Source organism: Rhagoletis pomonella, unplaced genomic scaffold (assembly GCF_013731165.1).
Source record: "Rhagoletis pomonella isolate Grant_MI unplaced genomic scaffold, Rhpom_1.0 Rhpom_scaffold_01056, whole genome shotgun sequence".
Classification (NCBI taxonomy): Eukaryota; Metazoa; Arthropoda; class Insecta; order Diptera; family Tephritidae; genus Rhagoletis; species Rhagoletis pomonella.
Genome location: NW_023459610.1, coordinates 1 through 19,474, shown reverse-complemented (window position 1 = coordinate 19,474; position 19,474 = coordinate 1). Strand labels below are relative to the sequence as shown.

General features: G+C 34.3%; 1 protein-coding gene and 1 long non-coding RNA gene across 2 annotated transcripts; one reads left to right on the top strand and one right to left on the bottom strand.

Moving 5' to 3' along the window:
• Nucleotides 1-2,561: 2,561 nt before the first annotated feature.
• LOC118751875 lies at nucleotides 2,562-15,835 on the bottom strand. Its single transcript, XM_036486700.1, has 3 exons — nucleotides 15,737-15,835; nucleotides 8,093-8,879; nucleotides 2,562-3,554 (listed from the first exon to the last, which is right to left on the bottom strand). Exons 2-3 carry the CDS (start codon nucleotides 8,871-8,873, stop codon nucleotides 2,731-2,733), a joined length of 1,605 nt encoding a protein of 534 aa, XP_036342593.1. The 5' UTR covers nucleotides 8,874-8,879; nucleotides 15,737-15,835; the 3' UTR covers nucleotides 2,562-2,730.
• LOC118751876 lies at nucleotides 6,188-7,352 on the top strand. Its single transcript, XR_004994605.1, has 3 exons — nucleotides 6,188-6,382; nucleotides 6,751-6,988; nucleotides 7,050-7,352. It is a non-coding gene; the product is annotated as an uncharacterized LOC118751876 (long non-coding RNA).
• Nucleotides 15,836-19,474: the final 3,639 nt, after the last annotated feature.

Below are 19,474 nucleotides of genomic sequence, written 5' to 3'. Positions count from 1 at the left end.
AATGAGATGCAAATAATTATCAATTGCTGGAAGAAAATCCAACCATGAAAATGTAATTGCTAAGAATATTTGAGCAAGAGAGGAGTAGTCTGAGTCAGAATGTCTTTATGACGGAGGTGGAATTCATTCCGATCGATTAAGCAGCTGTTCAAGTCACCCGAGCGAAATTTAAATCAGCACCGTAGCGAATATTAAAGATTTTATTTTGAAAAAAAAACAATGTATTTTGTATGTACTGTTTACTGTAGCACTCTAATGGTTTTAACAAAAGCAAATAGATCGGGTTTTATCAGTTGGAAACCGAGAATATTGTATGACGTTATGCACTGCACTACAAAGTTTATGAAGGTAAAAATCAGAGCTGTTAAATTTCCATTATGATTAGTAATCATTAGTGTTTTTGCAGTTTTTAATTTTAATGATTATTTTAATTTTCTTGCATAACCCAGCAATTGATAATTAATTATAAATAAAAAATCATCAAACATAATAGTGATTAATTGCCAATAAACAAATAATCAAATATGTGATTAGAAATAATCAAATAATCAAAATTAATCAAATTATTTGTTTTATTTATTTGATTATTTTGAATTGTTTGATTATTTCTAATTATATTATTTTTCCAAATAGATGAAGCAGTGTTTGGCAGGCAAATTTTTAAAAGTTAGTATTAAATAATAATAACAATAATAATAATAGCAATAGATTGGCGCTTACACATATGTTAGTGTTTGGCCGAGCTTCGCAAAATAACAAAAAACAAGATTAATTAATTAAAATATTGATGTTACTTACTTTTAATTTTCCCAATTTTTTTTATGATTTTATGTGAAGAAATAAGTTCCGGATTGATCTACAAAAGTCGTTGTAAAAATTAAAAAAAAATGGTATTCCCACTCTTATTTAAAATTTTTCAAGCTCATTTCGCAGACTGAAGATATTGTGGCAGAGAACAAGGATTTCTTTTCTAGAATAAGGGATTAAAATTGCACCTTTTAAGACCTATACAATTTTCGCATTAAACATATTGTGTTTTCGACCCACCCTAATGTGCATATATTAACTGCGCTGTAATGTATTATTCACAAGTTGAAATAAATCATAAAATTGAAAACAAAAAATAATCAAAATAATCAAAAATTATTATATTACCTACTCATGTAATTAAAAAAATCAAAACTAATTGAAAATACTCAAATAGTTATGTTAATCAAGCAATTAAAAAATTAAAAATAATTTAAAATAATCACATGTAACAAAATAGTCAAGTAATTAAAATTAATTAATTAATTAACTTTTCTTTTAAGGAATTAAAATTAATTATTAATCATTAAAAACGTGCAAATAATAGTATCATTAAATGGTTATCCAAAAACAACATACTTTAATTAATAATCATTACGATTATCAATCATTATTTAACAGGTATAGTAATAACTATTCCAAGACAATGCGCATGCTCAGATTGCAACTAACTTTGGTTAATATTCGAATACAAAACGAGCTTCCGTCATCGCTTGTCAAATTTGGTTGGGAGACAAACCGGTTTCGGCGTTCATTTTCCCAGCTTGTTCCGGCAAACTTAAGCATATAAACTGGCAATGTGCAACGATTACCACACATTTTCCATCCGATCCAAATCGTAAGTCTTTGTTTTGGTTCGCCTAACATGAGACGTCTGCATGAATCCATTCAAAACGATAACTCAATCATTCATATTCTAATTGAATGAATGTGATCGGCTTTGAATTTTATTGAATTTAAAAGAATAGGTTTTGATATGAGTATCGACACGGTAACGTTCAAACGTTGTAAGGCACACTGAATGAAATTATAATTACATTCAGGGCATTCATATAAACGCGTAACTGCCTCGTAACTGTGTAAACCTCGTAAATAAACCGGTTTTCCGTACAAAATTAAACAATTTTACGAGGTTTACGTGGATATGAGGCGGCTTTTACGCGTTTAGATGAATTGCCCTAATACTTTTTTTTTTTATGAATATGAATATGTTTTAGAGCTTCCCACATACATGCCTACATACATACATACATATGTACATTTTTGTTACATGTAATCAACGTATGAAAAATCGAACCAATAAATATTAATTTGACAAATAGTCAACATGAAATGAGAATTTTAATAAGCTAAAAATATCTAAAAAAAAGTATGCAAGTATTGATTTAGAAATAAGTTCAAAACAAAGTCGACTTCTCTTTGCGCGAATTAAAATTTTCTCTTCATTATCCCACTATGCCAAAAGAAACCGATTTCAAATGGCGAAAATTTCGAGAATAGTTGAGCACGTTAATTTCTGATTTCTGAAAATTTGGCGCGTCTGACCACCCATATACCTTCTGTGAGACTTGTTTATATTGCACATATTCATACATACATATGTAAATCCGAATTAATCTATAAATGAGAGGGGAATAAAACGCCACCGGAATGTTACGAGTGCTGGATTGGAAAATATTATTTTAAGCAATTGTTTTCTTTCCTTAGTTTTTTTTTTAAATATTTATACAAATTAAACGCTAATAAAAATGTCTAATTGTACAAGCATTGTATAATTCATACACACTTATATATATACATACACAAATGAACTAAAATTGTATGTCTTCCATTTCGTATCTGTTTTGCTTAGCTAACACTTTCGTGAGCATAGAGTTTCACCAGTTTGCCATAAGTAGTTCACGTTTAGTTTATAGGGACTCCTTACTCTGGATCTATGGAAAACTCGCAGCAACTCGTTATAGGTGTCTCTTGAGGATCAAAATTGCTCGTAGTGTTTGAAAATGAATCGTGCCCCAGCTGTACCGCCATTGCCTGTGAACTGTCGGTCGAATTCAGACGACGAGTGCCTGGCTTCGTATTTTCTGAATGGCTTCTGACGTCGTTCTGATCGTCGGTAACGTCGACATTGTCCGTGGCTGCAGATGGCACTGGTGATGTGGATGTAAGTGAAACAACACTTGCTGCTGCTATTGGACTGAGACGTGTTCGTGCTGGATGCGTGTGTTGAGATGCGGCAAGCATATTTGGCGACGCTGCAGTTGTCTGCATGGATGCAGACGATGTCGCTTCGGCCACAGTAGTTGAGTTTGGCAAAAGCAAAGGCTGCGACACTACTGACGTGTTTAATATTGCCACCACCACCTCGTGCCCACGCTCAACGATTGGCGATAGTTCCACAAATGATGGTACGTTCGTGTTCATCTGTTCGGCTAAACTGTTCCCCTCTCCCTCTTCACACACCACGCTTGCACTCAAGTTTCTCGCTGGCAAATATTCGCCCTCTAAGTGTTGTTGAGTCGTTTCGGAGTCAACCGCATTTTCGAATGTTCCTCTTCCCAATGAATTGTCTGTGTTCTGTTTCTTTTCTTCGTTAAGTACAGGCTCTTTATTGACACCCTGGTTTGATTGGCTTTCTATGGAACTCGAAGGGGTTTTTTCATCATTTTTCGACATTGCTGCGTCGTTATTAATGTTTGCCTCATTTTTGTATGAACTTTCTTCCTCCGGATTTTCACATTTTGGAGCTGAAAACAAATAGAGTTTCGAAAAAAATAAATACACATCCTTAAGGGGTTACAACACAAAATCGTTTTCTTTATTTTGCTTAAAAAATTCCGCATATGTACTCTGAAGGTTATTTTAAGCAGTTTCCCGTGCCATAACTCAAAGTACTACAGCAGTTACCGCAGTTAGAAGTGGTAGAGTGGTAGAAAGGCGCTACATTTTTTCCATTTCTTTTTTCTTCCAGATCTATTGGATGACAGCGAATTTTGGATAATAAGGACGTTAAACTTCGATTGGTTCATAAAAACCATAATAACGAAGGAAACAAAGGCAGCTATTGAAAGAAGACAACCAAAAAAAAATCTTCCGATAGGGGCTATATTCTATGTGACGTATGTCAAAGTTCAAGTAACGGTGGCGACTTTTATGACTGCTATTTGATAGATGGGTTACATAGCTTGAGAAATAATATGTTTAAATACTCTTTTATCAAAGTTTTATACCACCAATACCCCTATGTGCGGTGATTGCAAACATACTGGCAGTTCCAAATCAGCCATGTCTGTATATTTCTGGTCTGGACCGCTGCGGACATTCAGGCCCAAACCAAAGCGATACCACCTAAACTTTTTGTTTTTGTTTTGTTTTTGGCTCATTCCACGGTAATCGATACCGAATGAAACGAAAATAAACTAAAGAATATGACTGTATTATTTCTAGTAAGTAAGAGTAAATAAATCTAACTTTCAAGACTGAAAGCCAAAATTCTGAAATTTATCTCAAAATCAGATATTTTTTTTTTAATTTAGGTTGTACCATTTACAAACCCATATGAGAGGTTAATTTTTTTTCAAAATTTACAAGACTGATTTTCGTAGTCGATTACCTTTTTTGCATTGTTTAAACCGTCAGTGGAGAGACAAATTCGTTAGCATTGTAACGGCGTAATTTTCAAATTTTTCGGGCAAATACTAAATATTTTATTATATATTGAAGCAAAGCATATTTTAATGTCACGCCCGTCACAAGATACACAAAGTAGTTATTTTTTTGAAGGAAAACACATCTTGGACAGTGTAAAAAAGCTGACGAAAGTAACGCTATGACACAGGGAAATATGTGCGAATTGCTTTTAAGTATTTATATGTTTTTATTTTCGAAAAAAGAACCAACCGATTATGTTGGTCACGCCCGTCACATGTCACACCCGTCACAATTTAAAGTTTGACAAACTTCAATAAATTCGGCCAGGGACTGCTACCGTTACTTATCAGCTAATCTGAAATGTGTCATATACTATCTGTTTGTGATCAGCGATGATAAAGCTAATCATAAAAAGATATGTTGCCCGAGGGATGGGAAAACTTAAGCTATGCTGTCACGGATAAAAAAAAAGTATCTGAAACGGTTTTCTCAGGTAACGGCCTCGGTTTGACAGGTAAAAGACTCATACTATTTAAAAATAAGGTACTTTACAATTACTAAGACATACAATGGAGAAGAAGAGTCCGATCAAGGATTATCTAGTCTTTAGTCCATTGTGTATATCTCGGAAACATACTACAAAATACTCGTTTTAAAGAATTTTCTATTACAGTTTAAGAATTAACGCTTAAAATGTGAGTTGAAATGTCACACCCGTCACCGTAGAATGAGCCTTTTGTATTTGTTCTACCCCAAACACATAAGGCTTTATAAGGACCAAAATGTTAAAATTCGATTCAACGTAGAATTTATCCGTCACTTCAATTTGTATGGCTTATGAATGGATTATTGTAGCTGATAGTTTTGCATTTTCCCGGAATTTACGGACAATTTAGCGCTACTTGGCTGAATTGAAAAATTTGGTATGCGCATTTGTGCCCTTACCGTGCGTTCTATTTTCGCGCTGACAAATCCGCACAGTAAAACCACTCCAGTCCAATCCTTTCACCAAGTTTTATATGCGACTTTTAACCTTTCTGCACAAATTGGGTCAAAAAGATCAAATTTTTTAAAGAAATCTATCCAGAGCTTACCTTAAAATCTTTCGCACTGCGATAAAACTTTTTAATGCCTCTGTTAAGTTTTTACAATGGCTTTCAAGCAAAAAAAAATATTTTAAAAAAAATTTTATGAATTTGTGTAGAAGGGTTAAAATAACTGAGAACAATTTCTCGTTGATTGTTAGCAAAACAAATTTTTCTACGCGCTTTTCTCACCAAATTCAGCAAAACAATATTTGAACGTATTAAAAATATAATGACTAAACCACAGAGAGAAAAAAAAACAGTTGCATCACAAGATACGAGGATAATTGCACAGCTGGAAATTATTTGGCTGAAATAAACTGTGTGGCATTGTGTTTGATATCGTTTTAAGATTTCAATTCTTTTAAAATATTATTATTTTACTAATGATGTCATATTGATTTGGTATGTTATTTATTAGGCTAATAACCAGCGTTTAAATAAATTTGATATTTTTCTTAATTTAGTTTTCATGGGTGGCTAAAAGTTTTGATAGCTGCTGGTTGAAATAAGCTGTGAGCCACTGTATGCGTCAGAAGCAAAATTATTTTTTACCAAATTTTCCGACCGTCCGGATGGTATAATCCCTTAATCTAACGACAATTGTGAATTGAATAAAATTAAATACTTTATACTCAAGAATGATAGAATACAAAGATTGCGCCGATAGGGGTGCAAAAATTTTTCGTTCTGCGCATCTACGTCATAATATAAAAGTTGTTGTTGGCGATCTGTCAAATCGCATACAATTTCGACGAAAAAAAGTAAATATAGCATACAATTTAGTTGAAATACTAAAATAAAACAATCTGGTGGCAATTTATTGAATCGAGAAGACGGTAAATTTATTTTGTGTTTCTTTTACATTATTTATATTATTAGGGCTATTCGCGATTCGGTGCATAAGAGCTGACAAATTTATGCAATTGCAGAAATATGCCATGGATTGTGAGCGACCTTTATTAAACTGTCATGGTAAAGCTTTTGCAAAACACTTTTTGTGCATCAGCTTTGGTTTTGTTTATGAATGCAATGCATAGCATATTTATGCTATGGATTTTCGGTATTGCAAATTTGCCAAGCCATGACAAATGCAAATGCGTGTATTTTGTTTGTGTATTGCAAATAATTTGCAATACAAATTTGCAATGCAATGATGCTAGGCCATTTGCACCGGATCGCGAATAGCCCTATTATTTTATTTCAGGTAGTGAGTAGGGCGTTCAAATAAAAATTGCATTCTGTGGCCACCGTTGCGCTGGCAAATGGAACGAGTAAGATTTCCAAATGAAATTGAAGCCACAGCAAATAGTGCATAGCTCCAAGGCTTGGAAACAAATATAGAAGCTATACGATGCCAGAAAGACTACAGAGAATCGAAGAGCGCTAACCAGGAAACAGCGTAAAAGGGCCAATTCGTTGAGCAAGGGCGTGCTCATAGCATGGTAAGTAGCATCTGCGACAATACATAACTTTTTACTAACTTCCAATGCGTACTTATTTCAGGAAATACAATGCAAACGGTGCCAACATAAAATTAAACTGCCAAGGCATAAGCAAGAAATTTTACCTGAAACTGTGACGCCTGCCCACAGCATCAAATAAGGATATCGTTCCAATGAAACCCAATATTAACGACGTATTTTGACGACGATGAACTCTTTGCGAACGCTCCGGGTTTTCATCACCGGGCTTGTAAATTGATGGCACGGGGCCTCGTTTCAACAATCTTCTTTTTGCATAACCTTAGAAATGTTTTAAACACTTTCATTAATATAAACACAATAAACGAAATAAATAAACATCCTACCCACTTCAAACTGCAGACTATTTTCAAAATCTTCACTTGCAAAGTGATGCATGCAAATATAGCAATTTTTAAATTGGAAATCCTTGCTTTGCCGGCAGAACTGGATCCACTTTTTCCTAAGTTCTGGATCTGAAGGAAAAGTAAACAAACTGCACTCTGCCGCCGTTTTTCCACATTTCGCAACTGCGCACTTCATTTTACAACGTTTTTATTTTATAACTTTAACAAAAATATCACAAATCAATACGTTTTCCTCGCAAACCAATACGTTTCCCTCGCAAACCAATACGCTTCCCACCAAAAATTTTATATTATGACGTCAACACTCGAACAGCTGATTAGTAAACAAGAGTAACGGACCTGCGCAAAGCGCAATCTCTTTATTCTATCATTCTTGCTTTATACTAAACTAAATATGGTTACTGTACTAATGTAACTTTTTTGGACAGCGAAAAAGATATTTTAGCGTCCACAAACGAGTGGCCCTGTACACAGAACATAGAGAATGGATCCCTAACCTAAACACTGCGAGTTACAAAATTGGCAACACTTATTCGCCTCTTACAGATCTATTCTGCACGTTACCGAAGATTTTGTAACTGGAAAATTGTATTACCAAAATATTTTTGCTACATAGTTCTTTCACCAGTGTGTATTTCGAACACCTCATAGATGTTGCAAAAAAAAAAAAAAACAAATGGAAAAAAAATATTAAAAAATTAAGTTCTAATGTATTCACCTGTTATTGTTGTTGATACCGGCTGTAGTTCTGCGGCAGTATTTGGCATAGCTTCTGTTGTCCGCGCGTCATTCAACGAAGAAGTTGCCACTGATGGGGGGGTTTGTGCAACATTTTCAGCGCCAGTTGCCGACCTCGTGTCTACATCGTCTGTGGCTGGCGGATTAAAAGAGATTGTTATGCCAATGGTTTGGCCGCTGCCACTACTGGTGTTGCTTCCCATTGCCATTGCCATTGCATTTGTTGAGCCATCTGCGTCTGCCACCTGTGTTATGGTAATATTGCCATCTATCGTTGTACCGCCGGTGCCACTTCCACTTCCAGCACCATCACCCGTTGCTGCTTCGCCTGCTGCTGAGGCGGCGGCTGCATCCAAATTGGCTGGATTTATTTGAATGGAACGCAAATTGATGCGTTGCAAATTGGCGATTTGTACGCGGACACGTGGCGCTCCCATCCAGCCACGTTGTAGAAGCGTGCGCCGCAAAGTGTCCACAGCTCCGACGCGTCGCTGCAGCAAGCCACCAACGAATGGTATTTGTCGCTGATTTCGTAGAGCATCAATGAGCTGCTGTTCTTGTTGTTGCTGCTGTTGCTGACGAGCCGGGCGACGAAATAGTCGACCCATTATAATTGCAGCTGGCCGCCCCTGGCCCTGCAGCTGCTGCTGCTGCCTCTGTTGGGGGCCATTCCCTGCCACATTCTGATTGTTTGTTATGATAAGTATTTGCGCTTGTTGAATAATGACAGGCAGCTCGTAACGATGGAAAAAGTAAAACATGGAGTGCTGCATGGAGTGTTGGGGAAGAGAGAAAGAGAGAGAATATGGACAATCAGATTGCGGGATATGGCAATATATGTAGAAGAACAGGCGAACACATTATGTATGTACATGGTTTACACGTGATATGTATCAAAAGCAGTCATAACTGCGCAGTTGGCACTCTTATCGCTATCTACTCATCGCTATAACTACCTCGGCACTGGAAGTCTTCATGCCAGTCCATGGTATACAATTTTTTTTAAAATTCCCTTAAATGTATTTTTAATAAGCTACATACATACATAAGGTGCATTCTTTTACAGCCGAGCTACAAAAGAACACTCGCTAAAATAACGAAATACATGCAAAGCAACAACACAAACTCGGCTATTTATTCGAGTTCAGCCAGCTCGGTTAAAAAAAAAAAAACGCAACCTTAAGGCCAGTGTAGTTAAGTGAAAAACTGCTTTATTGTGAATTGTTAATGGAAAAGTGATTGTGGAAATTTTTGCTCCCTTATATACACTGCCGGAACAAAGTATTGGCACAGCAAATTTTTTCACAATATATGCAACAATTTTTATTCTAATATTTTTCCGCCAATTTTTTTATAAAGGTATGGTTCATTCAACAACAAAAAACCTAAAAATATAATTCCTAAACTTTGTGCAAAACTCGCGAAAATTCAGCAAATTTTCATCAAAATTTTCAACTTTTTTGTCAGATCAGATAGATCTTTTTTGAGTATGCAGTTTTGCAGGCCATTAAATTCTAGTTAAAAAATGCAAGTTCGGAGTTAGTCAAAAATCGCGTTGATTTTTGAGAATTTTTTTTTTGTTGAAGGTGTTTTGCATTTTTTCCATATAAAGTATTTTCGAAAAAAAAAATTGAATGGAAGAGACTGCGTGAAAAAAATTGCCAAAAATCAACGGTAACTTGCACTTTATTATTATAAAATTGATTGTTCGTTCATTTTACTTTTCATCCTTTGAATGAGCTTATTGGCAAAGAAATAAAAAGGGTGAGAAAATACTTTTCCAATGATACCTCACAAGTCTAAATCAGAAGAGTTTATGTTCAGTTATTCAAGTTTTTCTTATACCAATCTTTGAAAAAAGTTAAAAAACAGCATCAAAAATCTCATCTTACGATTCCGTTCAAAATTTTTATTTTTTATTTAATATTTTTATGTAAACTTTTTAAGCTTAAACGGTTTTGTCATTTGAGGGGATTTTTTCAAAAAAAAATCTTTAAGAAACTATTTTTATTCATAAAAAACTCCATTTTTGGAGGTTTTTTCAAATCGGTCCAGCTCGCTTAAATCTTAAGATTTTTCCGAAATGTTTTGGTGGACGTCTTAAAATATAATAGATTTTATAATTCCAATGGAAAACCAGTACCGATTTTTTTTATATGGGGAGTGATGCAGCTTAATATATATGTAAGGAAAAAATTTTAGCTCCCATTTTTAGCCACAACGACTTTTTTAAGCTTTTTTTACATAAAGCGAAAATACATATATAAATAAACTTTTTTCCAAAAGAAAATATTTTATGTTACTACTCAAAACGATATCTATGTACTTTTAATTAAAAGAAAAGTTTTTCAAAATTCGATTTTGTGTGGGATTGAAAATGAGAACGTGTGAGCTAGGGCCAATTTCAATTTCAGAAAATTTAAATGGCTCTTAAGTTCCATTCTGGATTGTTATTTAAATGCCATTTAGCTTTCGTTGGGTTTCAGATCAACTTTCTTTAAATGTGCCAAACAAGTGGCAGCACTGTTGCTTGTTCCTTGAAATTGTTGTCGCATTAGTTTGTTTGTTTACAGTTTTGTGCTGAACATCTGATTGTTGTCGAGAACATTATCGAAAACCTACCAGAAAATCGAAAAATATACGTTTTTTGTGAAATCGGCAATTGCCATGATTTTAAACTTCACGGATTCTAACAATGGAACACCCCTCTAAAATAGTCTCATCGGAAATTAGATCGTTCCAGACCGATTCAGTTGAATCTGGTTCAAGGACACCACGAGTTATGAGTTGGTAGCTTTCTTGACAATTTTTTTTTTAACTTTTAATTATTCTTTTTGGTATAGAACAATTCTAGGGGGTGAGAGCATCAAAATTCCGAATTCACATGCATTTTGGACCACCCTAATGTACATATGGGTCAAAATCATGGATCCTTTCAGTTGCAAGTAGATTGTAGGTGCAAAATTGCAGTCAGTTTACAATTTGATCTCATTTTGCCGATTGATATAATTTGCAGTCCACGACAGATTTAATAGGCTAACTCAAATGCATTTTTATTTTTATTTTATTTCATCCGAAATAGCCGATAAGTCGTTCCGGGATTACTATTTATTCGATTACTATTTTCCTTTCTGGGCGCCTTCTCTATCGTGTACTGGGACCCACTGCAAGGAGGGGCTCCAGTCCTATCGGTGTCGACACAGCAGACGACAGTCTGGCTAGCTGATCAGCTTCTTCATTTCCTTCGACTCCCGTATGCCCTGGTGGTACCCATCTTAGATGGATGGTATCTATTGTTCGCAGCAAGGGCATTCGGTTTCTCGATGCACTACAGGGCCAAAGAGGATTTCACCTCGAAGCATGATACAAAACGAAGGAAGGCCGTTTAAATTTGATTGTAGTAGTTAGTTAGTGCATTTGATGCCACGAGTATGGTCATTAATGACTACATAATTTTTGAATTTTTGAATTTTGGATTTTGTTTGCGAGTGTTGCAACGCCTTTGGCAATAAAAACTTGCGCTTCAACAGAGCAGACATTTTTTATTTGCAATAGCCAACTTTATTGCAATTGGTCTTTAACAACGTGCAGGCTCCGAATAAAATCGATAGCCAGCCACGTGAGCGAGCGCCAGCGCACCTGCACCGTTATCCACAATGACATCAACCAACCAACTAATAACCAATGTGGATACAAGAGTACTTACATACGCGTGTATACATGTATGTATGTGTATGTACTTATGTATGTATGTTATATAGATAGTACATACCTAGAGGAATGCACGTGACCGACACAGTTACGGTGGCACACTGTTCTAGCCAAATGCTGATGCCAAATTAATTTTAGCATAAAATTTACGGGAATACTAGATACATAACTGTGCAATGCGAAATTTGATGCAAACACCTTTTTGCATACACAAAATATTTGATCACAAAGCGGCAAGGTGCAAGGTATCATAAAAAAGCTTAAACACTTAAAGAGACGAAATATAGAAATTGGAATATTTCCCCCATATATTTTTCGCTATTTTTCTGCAATTTCGCCAATTTCTTTAAATTTTCTTGCCGTACACTTCCTGACGGGTAACAAACCACAAACAAAAATATTTTATTACTTAGTGGACTTTTTTCGCTCACATTTTTTAACCTGGCTAAAAAAAAAAGATTTTGTTAGTTTAAGGGCCGATTTCATAATAAAGTTAAAGAATATTTTAAAATTTAAAGAATGCTTTATTTTGCTGATCGCGGTCATAAAGCCACTTTAAAGATAACGGTGCCCATAAAGGCTTTTTAGTTAAATAACCAAAATGGAAATTTGACTGACGTATAACGGTAAGAAAACAAAAGTATGTAATTTTCGTAGTATAATTACATATTTAACACAATCAGCTAATGCAATTTTACTTAGATCAGCATAACCAACTTTGTTATTTCCATTTAAATGAACATTTTGTTATAATTCAGTTGCCATTGCATTATTAAAAACACTTCTTGTTTAAAGTATATTCAAATGACACTTTAACCAAAAGGAAACTTTTGCAAAAAGAACTTAAAAGTGTTTCATTATGAAAGAATTTTAAAACATTAAAAAACAAAGCAACTGCTACGGGGATCATTAAAATGGAGTGGCTTGAGAGCGAAGCGAATAAAGCTTCGTTGCACTCTTTCAAGTCTAGAGCAATGAGTTGAGTAAATTGGTTTCCCGACTAAAGAGGCGTATTCCAGCTTTGAATGAGCTAGAGAGTTATGTTTACAGAATTTTTTGGGCGTAGGGATCTTTGAAATCTCTACCGTGGCGCCGCAGAAAAGCAAGGTTAGAGTAAGCTTTAGGAATGGTATAGCTAATGTGGTTAATGAAGGTAAATCCCGAACTAAAAATTATTCCTAGGTCCTTAAAGATGCTCGTAAACGATGAGAGTAAATAGGAAAATGAATAGGAATTCACTCTCATTCTCCCCGTCTAACAAGTAATGAGAGTGGGTATCACGGTGTCCAGATTGTTTTTAAAAAAAAGCGCAATTGTTAAATCAAATCTTTTATTTTAAAAATGAGTTCTTGTTATAATATAGTTTTTAAAACTAAAAACGAATATAACACCTTCTGAGGGTAATAAAAAATAATATAATAGTGATGTACAGACAATTTTCTTTAAAAATACGCATACTTTTTAAAAATATTTGTTTCAACACACTTCTCAACAGGACTACGCAATTATTAAATTTATTATAATTCATATTAATTGATTAATCGCACAATCCGCTTTTAAGAGGTCGGCACTAAAACTTAAATAAAAACCTATAAGACGAGATGAGCTATTTCCACAATTTCTTCAAAATCGCCTAGTGTCTGAATCATTTACATTTCTGTTGTTGTCACATATTGAGCTATTCAACCTTCATAACAGACCGTTTGATATTGGAAATGTTTTGCAGCAGAAACTATTAGCCTTCATATAACAATTTATTCGAACTATTGAATTAAGGCTTTTCAACCTCATCCTATTTCGAATCTTAGTTTTTGTTGAATTCGTTACGGAAAATACGCGCTCAACAAAGCAGGTGAGTGCGACAAGGATAATAATATGAATTTACTTATATTTCCAAAGATTTTATTGCCTGTTAGGGTTTTCACTCCGCAATCAATTATCCAAAATTATTCAGAGTCGGATGGAATGGTTCTGAGAAAAGTTATTCCATGGGAAAGTTAAAAGATTTAAACTGCTTTTCTTTCCTTCAAAGTCAATAGTGAATAGTGGCAGGTCCTGAAACTCGCCCTCTTGTGATTCACACACTTTTCGGGTGACAAAATCAGAGCTTTTTTAAATGTATTTAATTGACTAGGTAATCGTTTCAAAAGTTCTTGGATAAGGGTGATTAAACATTTTTGACAGTCTAAAAGACGCAGTTCATTAGCCTCTTCTGTAAAATTATCGTGGAAAACTAAGTTTTTTATATACATATTTAAAATTGGAAAAAATTTATTTGAAGGGTAAAAATCGCCAAAAATCGCCTATGGCGATTTCCTAAATTTTTACGCGCGAATATCCAAGAAAAATCGCCATATCTGGACACTCTGATCGCTATTCGTTCTTAACGTGGAGTTCTCATAAGTTCTCAGCACTGGAATATTCTCACCCATGTAACAAGTGTTTTTGACAGTTTTCGTACACTCTCACTCATATTCTCAGCTCTCATATGGGTATTTCCATACGTCGCATACGTCGCAGTCGTACGTTTCAATGCGATACAAAAAAGGAATACAATTTGTTTTCTTTCACTTTTTTGGGCCATTGTATAGCACATAATTAGCTCTATATTTAACCGAAAAATGAAAACAATGGTCCTGAAATATAAGCATTTAAGGAGAGTGTCGTTACGTGGCAAAAAATGGAAGTAGATTTTTTCTTTTCTTACAAAATCGCAAAACTCTGCGAATTGTGGACGGCTATTTTCATGAAACTTATTTTAATATGATTTGGAGCAATTCTAGTTGTTTTTAGAGTTTTTTGAATTAATGCAACTTGTTTCAATTTTCTTTTACAACCACAAGTGTGAAACGTCACGTGACATAAATTTCCATCGTTATATTTTTGTTAATATTGCTTTCTATTTTGACTTCAGCGCCAATTCAGGGTGAATTTGTTGGAAATCTATGACTTATTATGTTTCAACTACATACGCCAAATTCGAACGAAATTGGACCATAAATACGATTTTTCGAAATATCTCAACCTGGGCGCCATCTAGGAAGACCATTTTACGCAAACTCGATTCTACTTACATAGCCAGTATATATTTTGAAAAGCAGACACAAATCGGCCCGTAAATACGTTAGATATAAGATTTTTATTTTTGTTTGTCGTGGTGGACCTTCCGATGGAAACACCCATATGCTACGCGTTACATGTTTGTGCAAATTTTCGGAAGATATTTTGTTTTTTCGTTCATTCCGCGAGATACTTAAATTTTTCGCATAGTACAAATTTTGATACTTTTAAAATTGGATCGAAAATATTGAATCGAAAGAAAACTGCTTTAAACGAGCTGTCGTATTAAAAAATAAATGATATTAAAAATAAAATGTTATTTATTCATGAAAAAAAAAAACAATTTTTTTGACCACATACATATGTAAATCTTAATATTTCTCCCTGATATTTTGGTGGAAGTCTTAAAATATAATAGATTTTATGATTTCAGTGGAAAAACAGTACCATTTTTTTTTTTTTTTTTATATGGCGAGTGATGCAGTCTAATGTACATATGTACATATGTATGTACAAAATACTCGTATGCGACTTTTTCATGGCTGCGAGAAAATTTAAAAATCGCAGATCAAATTTTTCATAAACCGATCTCGGGCTCAAATATAATCAATCATTAACAACAAACATATCGAGCACTAACCGCCAAAATAACGTAAGCGACATTTTTTCAAAATTTTCTTTTTGATGCAGAAATATTCCTAGAGCATCAAGATGCATTTCTGCGTCAAAAATTAAATTTTGAAAAATATGTCGCTTACGTTATTTTGGCGGTTAGGGCTCGATATGTATATCAGCTCATTGCGATTCATAGATATACATACATAAATATATGTATAAGTGTAACGGTACTTACCTGTATGAATAACCAAGAGGATACTAATGCCAAACTTCGGTTTTGTCCACTGAAGCGGTAATGATAAGCGTAGAATGCAAAATGGTACAAATAAAAGAATCTGAAAAGAAAAATCAAAAAATACATAAATATGTAAATGTAGGAAATGGTAACGACGATTACAATAAGGCCGAAAATCGTGAAACTACGTTAATAGTTTTTCTCTCTGACGCCAAGATTTTTCTTAAAAGGACTTTGAAATTTTAAGGACATGATTAATTAATTTTTATTTTTTTTTTTATTTGGTACAATTCTATTAGAAAATTCGGTAGAATCAAAAATTTGTTGGTGCATAAGGACGGAAAAAAGTCCATTTAAAATTTTATTCTTGAATATCCTTGAATATTTGCAATAAAGTTAGAAAAAAAAAAATATGTTAAGGACTAATAAACACACGAGCACATTCTCGAATTTTACCCTTGCAACTTTGTTAGCTAAAAAAAAAATTTATTAATTAAAAGGACTTTTTCAATAGCTATTCCTCATTGTGAAACAAAAAGCTTATTTTTTTCAAAATCTATAGAATGTTCTCTTTCATTTGGTATCCATATCATATGTATATATGTATGTATAACACATTGCACTGATTTTTAATAAATAATTTTTTTGATGAATTAAAGTCTTTTGAAAAAATCCTGACATCAGAGAGAAGAAAAGTAAAAACGCGGTTCATAGCTTCGTGAGTGTATTGATTGTTTCTTATATTTTGAAATTTTGCAGTTTTTGTCGCACGGTTTAATTAAACATATCCGAATCATATAAATTTGTTTGCCTAATATTATTTCTGCAACTTTCTCACTTTTGAGCTGATTTTGGACTTCTAGATAGGAAATTTAAATGGAAAGCAGACATTATAGTTAACTAATTGGAAAAGTTTCGCTTTATGGGATTGGGAATAAAACAACCTATTTTTTCTATATTTCACGTACTTTCATACCTGCCCGGGTGTGCGCGGCCTGGCCTCTAAGTCTTATCCGATCGCCACCAAATTTTATATTGGAACCATTAAGGCTAAAAGGCGGTTTGAAATTCATTTTAGGGCAATATAATATAGTGATAAACAAAATTACATAAATATTTAAATTTTGTGGGAAAACACAATCAAAGTTTGATCAATTCATACAGACTGATGAAAGACACATATCTTCGCCATCTTTGTGAAGTTTATTGGTCATATCTTCTAGGTTGAACCTACTGGCATCCCACGCAAGCAGAATGGGCATTAGTAACAGTGACGCATGCAGGAAGTGCAGGGAGGAAGGCATGAGTGAGACGTTAGAACACCTCCTCTGTTTCTGTCCGGCCTTAGCTAGAAATCGTCTTAGTTATCTCGGAGCTTCGCAGTTTAAAGGACTAGAGGAGGTTTCAAAACTGGATATTAAGGCACTCTTGAACTTCGCAAAAAGCGTTGACGTCCTATACGACGACTACTTTAGACCGCAGTAAAACGGACCTCCATCTGGCACTACAAAGGACCAACGGGTCTATGTAAGGCGCAACAGCCGGCCAGTGTAACCTAACCTAACCTTCTAGGTTGAACATATTCTCCTTATTAAGCGTATTAATTGTATGATGAAATCTCCAAAACCGTAATTTTTGAATTACAACTCTACATTATTAAACAATAATAACAATAATAACAATTAATACAAATTTAGGCATTTTATTTCCCCATGGACCGATGGACCGTTGAGGTATTACGATAAGGAAAGGTCGCCAGTTGGAAAAGAAAAAATTTTATTTGAATATTGAAATTGTACAACATGGAAAAAAGTATGACCAAAAAAATTTATTCGGCGAAGTCCTTAATTTTCTAGCTATTAGCCTTTATTGGTATTTCTGTTTGGAATCTGTTGTCATGAGAAAGTAAAAAAAACGACTATGGAGCTTAATTGAAATATTAGCCTTACTTTTGTTGTTTAATACGTATACGTATACATACGTATGTGTTTGCGTCGATGTCGGCCAAGTGAATAATTACAAATGTATAAGTACATATGTATGTATGTATGTATGTGGTTACAATTTTTTTTCTGCTACTACGTATGTATATACATATATATGTATATATAAAAATAGCGTCTATATAAAGAGGGGAGAATGGGTAAAGTGTACGCAATCGTAGAAATTCTAATTATACTATACATACATACATACATACATACATACATACATACATACATATGGATATTTGCATACGATTCCAATTCCTTTTTCACTAAATTGCATCTCAAGGGTATATAGGTTGGACATCCGATACCAACCATCATTGCACAACGTTCCCTCTATCCCTGCTGCCAGGCGCACAACCACTAAAATTTAAACGAATTATGGCGGATCATCTTTGACGCACTCGCGCAAATATCAATAAGAGTGACACGTTGGCTGACTGACTGTTTGCTTACCACTTTCTCCCCAGTATGTGTATATGCTTAAGTGCTTGTACGCAATACACTTTACCGAAATGATTTCATAATGGCTCCACAGGCTATGTATGTACGTACATACATACAGTATTGGCCAATACAATAGCACCCCCCTTTCAAAGCGATATTGTTTGCCACTTATGTTTAATTATTTGTTTTTAAGAATTTTCAATTAAAATACAGTTCATTCTCTAACAAAACCCATATAAACCAATGTTTTAAACTTTTTAAAAGACCGCAAAAAAGTGCAACAAACTTTCCCTTAAATTTCAAACTTTTTTCTCAGAAGCTCTAGAATTTTTTTGAGTACACACAAGTCGCTAAAGATTACCGTTGATTTTTTAGAATTTTTTTTGTCTCATTTGCTTCCATATAACGACTAAACACAATTTATTTTTATATGGCAGAAACCCGCAACATCCTCGGCGAAAAAAATTCTAAAAAATCAACGGTAATTTTTAGCCACTTGAAACTAGCACATTATTTGACTAAAATTGAATGGGCTATAAAACTGTGTATTCAAAAAAATTCTACCGCTTCTGAGAAAAAAGTTTGAAATTTGGGTGAAAATTTGTTGCCCTTTTTTGCGGTCTTTTAAAAAGTTTTAAACTTGAGTTTATGTGAGTTTTGTGAGAGAATGAACTGTATTTTAATTGAAAATTCTTAAAAACAAATAATTAAACATAAGTGGCAAACAATATCGCTTTGAAAGGGGGGTGCTATTGTATTGGCCAATACTGTATGTTTAGATATACATATGTACTGTTCTATGTGCCATAGGCAAAACAATGATTATTTTTTCCAATAACATTCAACCAAATGAAATGGGTCATTCAACAGGTCGTAGAAGCCACAAAAACAACACCCAACAATAAAGGCAAAAAAACAAACAAACAAACACACCCAAATGGTAGGAATCAAAAGAGCTAACCCACCCCTCGCCCCCTCCACCCCCCTCAAATATTCGATGCCATTTGGTAATCCACAGGAAAAACAGAACAAGGAATTTCTGTGCTGTCAGGTATATAAGTAATAACTACATTTTTGATATTTTTTAGTTTTGTTAGCCTAACTGCCTTTTTATGTAACACGAAGGATTTGTCGTCTACGCCTTGCTTTTCATCTTTTACGTTGCAATCGTCTCGGTTGCGTTTAAACCGGCTAGAATGATGCCGCAGGACTAATTTTTGCAGCATTCCTCCGCAGACGAAGGCTGTAAATACTATTTTTTTTTTTTGTGAAAGCGCATTTACTGAGATGAAGAAATAATACC

Bases quoted from the DNA above. Each gene is read 5' to 3' on its own strand.
- LOC118751875 (XM_036486700.1), bottom strand. From the start codon at position 8,873: ATGTTTTACTTTTTCCATCGTTACGAGCTGCCTGTCATTATTCAACAA. The intron at 3,555-8,092 runs GTGAATACATTA...ATTTGTTTTCAG, and splicing joins GGTATCAACAACAATAACAG to CTCCAAAATGTGAAAATCCG.